The 12,763-nt window shown below is 34.7% G+C and overlaps 2 protein-coding genes across 3 annotated transcripts in view; one reads left to right on the forward strand and one right to left on the reverse strand.

Annotated features, from left to right (window-relative positions):
- Nucleotides 1-409: 409 nt before the first annotated feature.
- On the reverse strand, nucleotides 410-4,705 carry LOC106127553 (cathepsin L1-like). Its single transcript, XM_013325656.1, has 5 exons — nucleotides 4,210-4,705; nucleotides 3,202-3,328; nucleotides 2,257-2,438; nucleotides 1,204-1,317; nucleotides 410-593 (listed from the first exon to the last, which is right to left on the reverse strand). Exons 1-5 carry the CDS (start codon nucleotides 4,691-4,693, stop codon nucleotides 460-462), a joined length of 1,041 nt encoding a protein of 346 aa, XP_013181110.1. The 5' UTR covers nucleotides 4,694-4,705; the 3' UTR covers nucleotides 410-459.
- A 1,978-nt stretch (nucleotides 4,706-6,683) lies between these two features.
- LOC106127631 (RNA pseudouridylate synthase domain-containing protein 2) overlaps nucleotides 6,684-12,763 on the forward strand; it is a 229,821-nt gene continuing 223,741 nt past the window's right edge. Inside the window, exon 1 of one of the 2 annotated variants that reach the window (XM_013325775.1) lies at nucleotides 6,684-7,392. In XM_013325775.1, coding sequence (XP_013181229.1) covers nucleotides 7,036-7,392 — 357 coding nt within the window. In that variant the 5' untranslated portion in view covers nucleotides 6,684-7,035. The remainder of the gene's footprint in view (nucleotides 7,393-12,763) is intronic. The other variant, XM_013325774.1, reaches the window with a different exon arrangement.

Consider the following 12,763-nt stretch of genomic DNA (forward strand, 5'->3'; position numbering starts at 1 on the left):
AACGTTATTTTTCTTCTTTTCGTGACTTTATTGACCCTATGCAATATTCACTTTGAACCTTTGTTTTAAAACAATTGAAATATTGAAGGCTTAAATGCTCAGTATTTCATGTTCAGTTCTTATTTTAAGCATTACAAGTAGCGACATCTATTATCGAAATTCTATAAACTACTAGCTGTCGCCGCGACTCCGTCCGCGCCGAATTAAAGAAGTAAATATAAGTAGCAAACGCGTTTTTCCAGATTATGTTCAACCGTTCCGGAGATACCTTTAAACAAACATCCATCTAAACATTCGAATTTATAATATTAGTAAGATTCTACGAACTTGGCAAGATAAGAAGAGCATATAAAAAAGTAGATAATAAATTAAATATAATAGAGTAAGCAAATGATTTATTTATTTTCGCAAACAATTCAAGGAATGTTGAAATATATATCGTTATATTTTAAATATAACTCATTCGACTTCAGCCATAGCTACATAGGATAGTAGATCACAAGCTTTTACTCCTCTAATTAGCTTCAGGTATCCTCTATCTCCCCAGTGCGTGCTATAAGAGTTCTTTATTATCCAATAAGGTGTTCCATTCTCTGTAAAGACACATATTTCTTACGTTCAGTAGATATTTAAATAGTATATAAACATTTTTATTTAATTGTCATCACTGGCAATTATCACTCTTTTTGCTATTTTCTTACGAAACGTCAGCATGTTATAATCTCTCCTATTAAATCTCTATCTGCGAACATTCTAAATTCCATTCCGTGTTACACTTATGTCATTTACAATCCATCTTTCCTTCCTTCGTTCTGTTCTATCAGACATCCTTTAATATACTTATACTTAATTTTGTCCATTAAATTTACACATATCTTTAATAATTATTACCATAAAACCTTTACAAATGGATCGGCTATAAGACGAAGGATTTTGTGCCTATTTGATTATCGCCATTTTGGCGCTGATAGTAGCAGTTTTTAGCGGTGGTGTGGATTCATAATATATAATACATAGAATTAACCGTCAAGTAACATGAACGTGTGCATTTAAATCGGAACATACCAAAAACTATCATTTCCAATCAATCGCCTTATCCATTTATAGTGACTAGTGCTAAAAGTCCTTAGACAACAAGACGATTGTTTCAAAAATATTTAAAATATGACCATAAAATAGCGGATAATAAAAATAAATACATACCAACACCATAACCCACGATGAGCATGGCATGATTGGCACTCGCACTAGCCGGACATTTTGAACCATCCATTATCTGACCACTGTAAGTGCTAAATCCTCTATACGCGTATAATGCTGCAAAACGTAACGAGTATAATACAATAAAAACCTCTTACTATCATACTAAATATTATAAATGCGAATGTTTGGATGTATGTCTAGATGGATGGATGTTTCTTACAAGGAACTCTCCAGAACGGTTCAACGGATCTCGATGAAATTAGGCATGGATGTAAAACATAGTCTGGCTGGTCATTTTTTCTTAATTTGGCGAGGACGCGACAATTAGTGATCCTCAAAGTTCCTAAAACCATGTTCAGAACACTCTGCTGCATGCATCAAACTGTATATCCTAAAATAATGCGATGTGATATTCCAAGATTACGACTGTCTCTAATCTATCATCTGAATCCCTTCGGTAATTACGAAAACCATTGTAAATTGGTCACGGTGAATAACGTCTTGGGTTATCTTTGTTTTCTGAGACCATAATATCTGTTTTGTCTAAGGTAAAAGTGACAATATATTTTTTTAATATCATAATGTCATAGCGAGCGAGTTGCCACCTGAAATCGCTGAAATAGTGAAGTGACCGTTGCCCATTGACATATGTAAGTAATTGCATATGCGTTGCCTACCTTTAATCAACGGAGGAGAGGACGCATAGAAAGAAAACATCTTTCCTTTCCATGCATCCTCTCATCCGGAAAGCCCACCTCCAATTCCCTTCCTTTCCTTATAAGAAAAAGGGTGGGAAGGGAAAGGGGATCAGACGAAACGTGGAATTGCTTCCACTTGACGCCTGTCTTCTGTGCGGTCGTGATATTTCAATGGGCGAGCCGGGCCAATTCGTGCGAAGTTGTTACAGCGGGCTCTACCATTGTTAAAGTAGGTTTTAAACAGGGATTTTGGTCTCAGAAACCAACGATTAATAGATTCAACCTTTAAACTGTTAGTTAAATTGATTAACTTCTTCGTTTACGTTTTTACATTTATAAAGTTATATAAACTTACCGATGGAAACGGGACCTTTTTGATGAATCAACCGCTTAAGTTGCTCCTCATCATTGACTGTTACTTGGTAACCACGCTTAACTCGCACTGCCACTTTGTCCTTTTGAAACGAACAATTATCTACTTGTGGTGCGTATGGATAATCACTTTCCAACATAAAACCGCCCATTTCAGCTGCAGCACTGAAATAGAAACATAATGATAATCGATTAAGATTTCAATCTTTACTAATATAATAAAGCCTAAACACAATCCTATGTTATGGATGTCAGCAATCACAGCAAATTTTTGCAATTGAAATTTTTGGGCAATATACAAAATAAAACAAAACTTTTCTGTGTAACAATTTTTTTTTTCGAAAGTATTTTATCCCCTGATATCCTACGGTAGTTTGTTCAATAAATATGTTATTTACTAAGTATGTTTTCTACCGAATCAATATATTTTTAATTTATATATGAGGGCAAATGAGTAATGGATTTCTTAATATTAGGCGCGAATTATACAGAAGCGGCGAAGACACGGCGCAAGCGCAGAGCCACGCATGGAACAAATAATACAAAGCCGTTTGTGTTAAGTTCACATCATGTCACCTACCTAGATTTTGTACTGAAACGTTTTAAAGCGGCGAGATGTCTGCCCGCGCCTTCATCTGACGCCGTTTATGTATGTGACGCCCATAGACATCAGCAAGACCAAAGCGAATATGCTCATCTACCACTGGTCAATCGTGAGTGCTGTCCATTTGTAATTTGCTTATGCAAATTTAAGTCAGCACTCAAAATCTGTCTTCATACGGTAAAGGTACGCGTCCATTGGCCCGCGCCGGACGGACCGCACACACGGCCCACAACATATTGCTTGTTGATAAATGCGGTCTTAAATACAGGCGGCGCGGATAATGGACACGTATCTAAAAATAAAGAAATTTCTAATTTTCCTTACTTAATTCCTGCATGTGGGGTATTTCCTATTTCACAACCGCCGCTCTTAGGCCAGCAGTCGATCATCGGCTTTTCCGACAACGAAAGCAATCCTGAATATTTTATAGCGTATTGGCTTTCTGTAAGACCTGATAAAACAAATACAAAATTAATATATTAAACCTCCTTATTTGAAAATTAACCTTAAAGTAAAATAAAAAGAATTATTGGTTATTAAAATTGACCTCTACACATAGACAGATAATAAACCCTAATATTTTGTGTCTATTTGATTTTTCGCCATTTGGCGCTGATGTTAGCGGTTGGCACTAGTCAGTAGTGAAGATTTATACTAATAATAGAGATAGAATTAGCGGTCAGGAATTCAACACAGGGCGTCGGTGGCTCAGGGATGAAGCACTTGCCTTGCAATCTGCATATCCTGGATTCGAATCTCGCCATGTACCAATGTTTTTCGATTTCCGATTTACATATGTATATTTATCCGACTTTCTTACAGTGAAGAAAAACATGGTTATGCAACCTGCACATATCTGAGAAGAAATTCAAAGATACGTGCGATGTCAACCAACCTGCACTTGACCAGCGTGGTTAACTATGGCCTAGTCACCCTTAACTTAGGGTAGGCTTCGAGCCCCTCGGTGGGGACGTATATTGAGCTGATGATGAACTTCAACACGCGCGTTTAAGTTGGAACGAAGCAAAGGCTGTCGTTTCTAACCAACAGCGTATCCATTTATACAGATCAGTGATTAATAATGAATCTTACTAATATTATAAATGCGAATGATATGCGAAGTTTAGATGATTGGATTGATGTTTGTTTGAATGTCCAAAACGGCTGAACAGATAGTGATGAAATTTAGTAGGTACAAGTAGAACATAGTCTGGAAGAACACATAGGCTACTAACTAAGTTTTCTTTTTAATTCTGCGCGGATGGAGTTTCGGGTGACTGTTATTTTTTAATTTTATTTAACAAATTATGACTTGGCAAAACATCTACATACCAGTAGCACTGAACGCCCAGCAAGAATTACAAGTAGATTGATCTTTGACTTCAGTCACCACGTTTTTATCTCGCCAGTCGAATTCTTCCGGAGCTTCCATACTATCTAATAGAGTCTCAACTTCAATTGTCGTATTATCAAAATCAGACCTTCGTCCACTAATAGCAAAACCTGTATATTTAGCTGTAAATTCCTCATGTGTCAAATCTGCGAACTTTGTAACACCATGTATAGCCGATTTACTATTCTTATTATTCTCATTTATTCCTTCAAGGTTTTTAACGAAGATTTCATAGCGATGATCGTATTCATTACGATCATATTTTTTATTATATTTTTCAATAAATTCTTCAAATAGTTGTTTAGAATTTTCTATATCGTAACTAACGCTGCTCGGTTCTATAAGACCTTTGTTCAATCGATTAAGATCAAGTGCTCCAACAACAATTATAAAAATTGTAATTAATAAAATAAATTTCAACATTTTTACAATTACTTTACCGTTCAACAAAACTAAGTAATATTCATTTCTAATAATTTCAAACTTATATACTAATTTTACAAAGAAATCAATGTTAAAAATTCAACATAATAAATTCTTTATGGTTACAAGAAATTTGTAGAATTTAAGTATAATTTAACGATAAAATTCCATTTCGTTTATTATTTTTTAGATACTTTACATTCCGAATTACATTTATAGTAATAAAAATGTAAAATTTCATTCATTTATTGATAACACTCGATTTATTAGTTTTTTTTTTATTTATGCAGTAAATGTTATGTTACCACTTGGCCAGCGTGGTTGACTATGGCCTAATCACCCTTAACTAGGTTAGGCTCCGAGCTCCTCGGTGAGGACGTGTAGTGAGCTGATGATGATGATGATGAATGTTATAATAATAAGTTAAAATATTTTTTCAACATGATAAGGTGTATTTAGATTTTTTATATCATTGGTTAACAAACGAGCAAGCGGCCACCAGGATACTCCGAAATAGCGAAGCGATCGCTGCTAATAGAATCGACGTAGGAGGCAAAGAAAAAGGATATATCCCCTTCCAATGTGGCCCTTCTTCCGTCAAATCACTCCTCCTTACCATCTGTTCTTTATAAGAAAAGAGTGGGAAAGGAAAGAGGACTAAAATTAGGCCTCCGGTACCACATTCATCAGACGAAATACGGAATTACTTCCACTTCACTCCTGCCTTCTGTGTGGTCGTGGTATTGCACCGGACAAGCCGACCCATTCCTGCAAAAGATGTTTCTGTCGTCTACCACTGATTTTTTTTTAATTCAACCGATCTTTTATAAATTTATCTTAAAATAATAGCCAAATATATATTAGAGAGCCCCTTTGATCACGACAAAATGTTTAACAATCATCTAAAGGGAATGGTAATATTTTACCTTCGCTAAAACAACGAATGTTGATAAAGAAAACATGAAATACTCGATTTTTGTCAACCCTATCAGTTGTATGAATTTAAATATGTTAGGGGAATGAGTAACATGATGTCTTTGTAAACAATTTATTTAAATGAAAAGGCCTGGCCTAAAGTAAAAGTTCAAAATCAATTTTCTGACTAATTATATTGTTTTAGGTATGTTTGATTGAGCTGGATCTGCGGGAGCTAGAAGCGATGGACTGGCAGGAGAAGGCGCAGGATAGGCGACTTTGTCGATCTCTTGTGTCGGAGGCCAAGACCCACTTTGGGTCGATGCGCCAACGGAGTTAGTAAGTATTTTTGATTTAGTTTTCTAAGCTACATTCAAAAAATGTGGCCTATGGGCATAGATCACTATCGATCCGAAGTTGGAACTGACTAGATTTATTGGCATTTTTTTTATTTTTTACACAAGAAATTGACAAAACAACGTTTTTAAGTGTTTGCTTTTCAGGATTATAAAATTAAACAACACAAAGTATATATAATGAATGTGGTATATAATATCATAACTTATGTAAATTTTAAGGATTTGATTCCGTACTGCTTACGCCATCTATGTGCATTTAATGTTGCCTATAGAATGTAACGGAAAGAGTACGGATTAATAGACGCATCGTTTTAAGTATAATTATCATATGTCTATATTTTCAATCTTTTAACTATTTCCGAAAGATAATTTTTAATGAAGTAATTAGGTGTTGACGTAAAAACTAATTATGAAAACTTTTACCATTAAACTTGACGCGATATAGGTTCTAGATAGACTACATAGATGGCGCTGCTTTAATATTGAGTAACAAATAAGTTTATTATAGTAAGAATACATGAGACAAATATAAAATTTTAAAGACACATTCCATTAAAAACATTAATTACATTAAAAAAAATAAACCGAAGGGACTATATGATAAAAAACTAGTAGATTATAATGGCAGCATTTAAAACTGTCAGTGTCAACTGTCAACGACAACACGAGTTATATTTATCAGCTGATTGATAGAAGCGGCATCTTAACCTATAAACGTTTTATCTTGTTTTTAATAACATAAACTATATAGTAAAATTAACGAAAGCTGTGTTAAACAGTCACAATTACATTACAGTGTATTTCAAATTCATTGATTGTTGTGCTTGCTATCCGCGCGAAGTGATTCTTGTGTTAAGAGTTTGTGCTAACTGTGGTCAAGAATTTGTGTTAAAAATATTAATAAGTTGTTAAGGTTTAAATTAAAAGCTATTTAATTGGTACTTTAAGAAATATTACAAGTTTCACAAAACGTATACGATTGACAGGAACATAATTGGTTGTATGATTTTGTTTACTCACAAGGGTTGTTTATAACCTCACTTAAATTAATATTTACTTATAGTACGCATGATTAGATACATATGTACAAATTTGTCACGAAAAGTGTGTAGAATAAATATTAAACTTATATCTCGTAATTTGAAAAAAATGGCGGGTTCTATTTCGCAAGTGGAGTGTGATACTAAAATGGCGGGTGATGAAGTGCCTTCGAAAAAACTAAAATTAACTGACATTGGTCCCTTGAAACGCACTGTCGCGACAATGTGTGGTGCGTGGAGGCCGGAAGAAGAGGATGGTGGACTTATTTTGGTGTTTAGAGACCGGAAACCATGTTTAAGTCCAGATCCTGAGAGAGAATGTGACTATCCAGAGAATATTGAAGACTTTTGGCTGGCGACTTTCCAAAGCGACGATGATGATCAGGTATGTTTATTATTCTATAGTTTTTCTTAAGCTTCTAAGCAAAATGAATTTTATGAGGATGAGCATTTCAGCGCCATCTATTATTAGGTATTTAAAAACTACGACCGTTAGACTGTTCGTCGTTTGTATTAGTTCTTAAAGCCACATATAGATGGTGCTTATCAAAATCAAACAAACGATTGCTGTGAACATCGGAAAAGTTTAAAGAAAGATTAAAGATACAAGCACTTTTTGAGACTATCTTGTCGAGACCAACTATTCTATGGCTGTCCCACCTATTTTACTATAGAGAGCCTTTGGATAATACACAACATTGCTTCTATTAACGTTAGGTTAATCAAAGGTAGCCGCAAATCATGCCTGCGCGGTCTGCGTAACGGAGGCGTTGGAAATAATTAAGTCGGGCAACCCTCATTAATACGGCGCCACACTAATTTAAAACCGTTTCAATACTGAAGTCAACCCGGTAATTAAATAGCGAAAAGGTGAGTTACTTTATAAAATTAGATATTACATCTACTCCATACAAATATATTGTAAAATATATTATTTTTTTGTTTTCTTTTTAATAAATTTTATCGGTTACATATCGCATACTAAATTATTAAGAGGTAATATGACTTGTCTAGAACTAAAGTGTCTATGATAGCAAATAAACATTTTCAGATAATAAAAGAAACACGTTTAAAGCCATTATGTAATTATGAATGTTGTTTTATTAATGTTTATCATACGGTAGTTAAATAGGTAGATAAAATAAACAGATAAAGCCCGGATTTATTTCATAACTAGGGGATAACTTCAAAAAAACATCCATCCATCTTAACATTCGCATTTATAATATTAGTAAGACGATGGGACGGAGATGACGGTAGGACAAGTTCAGTGCGTTGATGTTTAAAGATGCTCATAGTTTATCCAAGAATGTTACATAGACCGCTGAAATTCTACACATATAAACTTATATGAATAAATAATTCAGTTAATACTATTGAAGTGGTTCTGAGTTACAAGACTTTATAATTAACTAATTAGTTTGACAAAGCAAGTACATTGATTAAATATCGTTCGATCATGTAATGGGAAATGTAGAACAATGTCTAGATTAAGTATATACATCTAGTTTATACCTATAGTTAAATCTTTTAACAGTGGTAGAGCCCGCTTTAACATCTTCGCACGAATCGGCCCGGCTCGCCCGGTGAAATACCACGACCACACAGAAGACAGGCGTCATGTGGAAGCAATTCCGCGTTTCGTCTGACGAGTGTGCGTCCCAGAGGCCTAATTTAGTCCTCTTTCCCTTCCCACCCTTTTTCTCTTAAGGAAAGGATGGGAAGTGGAAGTCGACTTTCCGGATGAGAGGATGCATTGAAAGGGGAGATATTATCTTTCTGTGCGTCCTCTCCTCCTTCGATTAAAGGTAGGCAACGCATATGCAATCGTGTATGTCTATGGGCAACGGTCACTTCGCTATTCAGCGATTTCAGGTGGCCGCTCGCTTGTGATTGTGATATAATTGTGATATAAAAAAATCTAGCAATATCTAAATGTAATAAATAATAATTGACCATTTTGTCTATTTTGGATTTGTATCTTAGTGTATTTACTTGTTAATTTAATTACGATTTAATTTAGTCAAAGCAAGGCGATTAAAATACTAATATAATAAATCTTACTAATATTATAAATGCGAACGTTCGGATGGATGTATGTTTCTTTGAAGGTATCTCCGGAACAGCTCAAAGGATCTTGATGAAATTTTGCACACATGTAGAATATAGTCAGGAAGAACATATAGTCTATTACTCTTTGACGTTTTTTAATTCCGCGCGTACGGAATCGCGGGTAACAGCTAGTAATAATAATAAAAGACTGCATTGTTTTGTACTAGCTGTCGTCCGCGATTCCGTCCGCGCGGAATTAAAAAAAAACTCAAGATAAATAGAGTAAGATGTAGGTTTGTTAGAAGGTCCAGAACCGCTAAACGGATGAATCTGAAAATTTGGCATGGATATAGAATATTGTCTGGAATAAATGCCATTAGTCTCATGGTTAAAGGTGCAGATTCCGGACCCCGAGATCGGAGGTTCGAATCCCACCATTCGACTATTGTCGTAAACCATATCCTAGCACAAGCCTAGAGCTTAGTTGGAATGGTAAAAGAAATATTAGTAAATTTATAAAAATCTGCTAATATTTTATAAAAAAAAACATATAGGTTACAAATTAATTGTTTCACTACTAAGTCGCGGGTGTCAATTAGTACGTTATGATTTTAACATTCTATTATTTTTAAAAAATTATCTTTTATTTGAAGTAGGAAAATCACTCCAAAATACCTGACTATACTAACAGGAACGAATATATTACAGCTCGGTGCCCAGTATACCGTTGTGTAGAGCTGTGACGTCACGCTCTGTCGGCGCCTTGCTTATTCAATCGAGCAATGTTAATGAGATGTTGACGAGGCACTTCATACAGCCTACCCAAATGCTCCCACCATTTCATCAGACGAAAATGAAAGAGAATAGAAATGAACAGACCTTTTACTAAATATATTTACATGATTTATTATTTTTTAAAAATAAAATCGTAGATGAGTTGCCGACCTTTAATATGTTCGTTCTTTTCTTGTAGGTTCCTACTTGTAGGAGTCTTAATTGGAAATACCGCTGTGGACAGATTATAACGCGGCTTTTTTAGGTAGGAACTTAAGGGAAAACTTACACTACTTACGCGTAATTGTTATGTTTTTCATTAAAAGTCCCGACCTAATTTTTATCTTGTTAAAAAGTCTCGTAAGAAACCATTCGCATTAGAAAGATATTCAAAGGTGTGCTTGAAATCAACTAGTCCGCAAGGGGCCGGGGTTGTTGACTAAGGTCTAATCAGGTCTAAGGGTAGGGTCAAACCTTAAGTAAAAATGTATATGAGCTGACTACGATCTAAACGGAGTAAGCATAAAGCATTCCCACCTGAAAAAAAGAAAAAAAAAACAGGTAATAGGACATAGTCTGGAAGAACACATGGGTTACTAATTATTATTTTTTTACAGCTATTAATTTTATAAACTAAGCACGTTTTAGAGGAATTTCTCTATCAAATCTTCTCTGTTCATTTCCATTTGACCTATAAATGGATTGCAATCACGGCTTCCAGTTATTTATCCATTGGGTATGCGTTGCATCTGATTGTTTCTGTCAGGACGTGACTGGCAACTAGTATCAAATTATAAAATACACAATTGTAGCGCTGCTTCTCAATTCATGTTGCATTTGCCTCAATTAAAACTTGTGTTAGGATTTTCATGTTGCGTTTGTTTCGTGTTGGCTTGTTTAATATATTTTTGTTATTTACTGTAAATAAAATTATTAAAAAAGATTTTTATGGAATTGTTTATCTTTTATATGTTCTCCTTCCTTAAGGACTTACGTCTACAACCTTTGACTTTCTTTAAGATATACATATTATACTCACCTTGAAATCATCATTATCATCGTCATCAACGTGTCCTTATCCCTACGGAGGTTCGGCACAGTATGTACTACTCCTCCATACATCTCTATCAGCCGTCATATCCGAATCTTCCCCCTTCCTACGTATAACCTCTTTCAGACAATCCATCCATACTTTCATTGGACTTCCTCTACCTGTGTAGCCATCCATATTATTTTTATAATTACGCGTCTGTTCAATATTATTACTTCCATGACGTCGTCTAATCATGTACAGATTAGTAAATCATTTTTAGTGTAGTTTACGCCCGAAAATTTTAAAACAATTCTTGTCGATGACGATACGATTACGCCCACTGATGTCAATCATGACACGACAAAGCTTGTTAAATTTCTAACATGTATTTAGAGAAGCTCTAGGAAGATATAGGGTTACAAATGCGTTATGTATCTCGCTCGCTTGTCATCTGGGAATAGATGCTAACACTAGGTGTAATTTTAGCAGCGCCTCTACCGCTTTCTCTGTTTAAAACAATGACTTTAAATTCAAACATTAAGAAATAATATAGATTTTGATAGTAGGATAGTCTTACATTATAAATGCGAATGTTTAGATGGATGGATGAATAGATGTTAGAAAGTATCTCCGGAAATGCTCAATGGATTTTTATGAAACTTAGCATAGATGTATTATAATATATAATAGAACACTGTCTGCGCGTACAAATATCCTACTTATAAGTTTTCTTATGAGTCGCGGATGACAGCTACTTGACATATCTTATATATAAAATTCTCGTGTCAGAATTTTCGTTCCTATACTCCTACGAAACGGTTTGACCGATTCTCATGAAATTTTGTGAGCATATTGAGTAGGTCTGTGAATCGGCCAACATCTATTTTTCATCCCGCGCGGACGGAGTCGCGGGTGACAGCTAGTATTCTATAGAATTATTTTTCTTTTAAAAGGGTCCAATGATATCTTCTAAGTCCTTATTAGGATTAAAATACTGTAGGTAATCTTATTCGTTTCTATTGTTAACGTATTTAAATATTTTAAATCTGTAAGCTCTATGAATCAGTTGGAATAGCATTTCAGTTAATTTTATCTCGACGTTTAGGTTGAGTAAATGAATCAGTGGTCATGAGTAAATACAACTAATCATTTTTCGCGTAACAACACGAGTCACATTAACGAGTAATGTATTGCGAGGTACAATTTCACTGGCGACGTTTAAGGTGTCATTTCACTACGACTAAATGTTATAAATTGAATCCAGCTGTGAGATATAATGAACGCTATTAAATAGAGTATAACAGCTTATATTATAATGTTACTAATATACGTGTGACAATTTATTATAATGATGTGTTTTGAAATTACCATCTTACTATCTTAATTCGTACTTATCTTACTAATAATAATTTATCATATTTTTAATATAGTACATTTCATATCCAAAAGAAAATATACAAAACATATTATATTAAAAACAGAACACCACCGGCTGCGGAATTCCATGACTGAAACAACCAGTGGTCAGGGCTGTAGAGACAGGAACCTTCTCACGATGTGCGCGGTTTCTAGGATAACTGCCTTTTGTATAGGACCCTTAATCCAACTGTTTAGCGAGAGCTTGTTGAGATGTTGGTCGAAGCTGATCGCTATCAGTCCATTTATCGATACGACTATCGCCTATTACGACTAATGCGAATGTTTAGATGTTTGATATAAAGTATATCCATAATGGCTGTACGGATCTCGCAGTAATATATAGCATTGATGTAGAAAATAATCTATAAGAACTTTTTTTTTTTATTCCACGCGGTTGTAGTCGCGGGCAAAAGCTAGTATGATATACAGTCAAACCTGGATAAATGAGAATCCAAAGGTCCGCGATTTTTCTTGCTTT

The sequence above is a fragment of the Papilio xuthus genome, unplaced genomic scaffold (genome assembly GCF_000836235.2).
Source record: "Papilio xuthus unplaced genomic scaffold, Pxut_1.1 DF824655.1, whole genome shotgun sequence".
Taxonomy (NCBI): domain Eukaryota; kingdom Metazoa; phylum Arthropoda; class Insecta; order Lepidoptera; family Papilionidae; genus Papilio; species Papilio xuthus.

Bases quoted from the DNA above. Each gene is read 5' to 3' on its own strand.
- LOC106127553 (XM_013325656.1), bottom strand. From the start codon at position 4,693: ATGTTGAAATTTATTTTATTAATTACAATTTTTATAATTGTTGTTGGA. The intron at 3,329-4,209 runs GTATGTAGATGT...TTGTTTTATCAG, and splicing joins CTGGGCGTTCAGTGCTACTG to GTCTTACAGAAAGCCAATAC. The intron at 594-1,203 runs GTATGTATTTAT...GTGTCTTTACAG, and splicing joins CATCGTGGGTTATGGTGTTG to AGAATGGAACACCTTATTGG.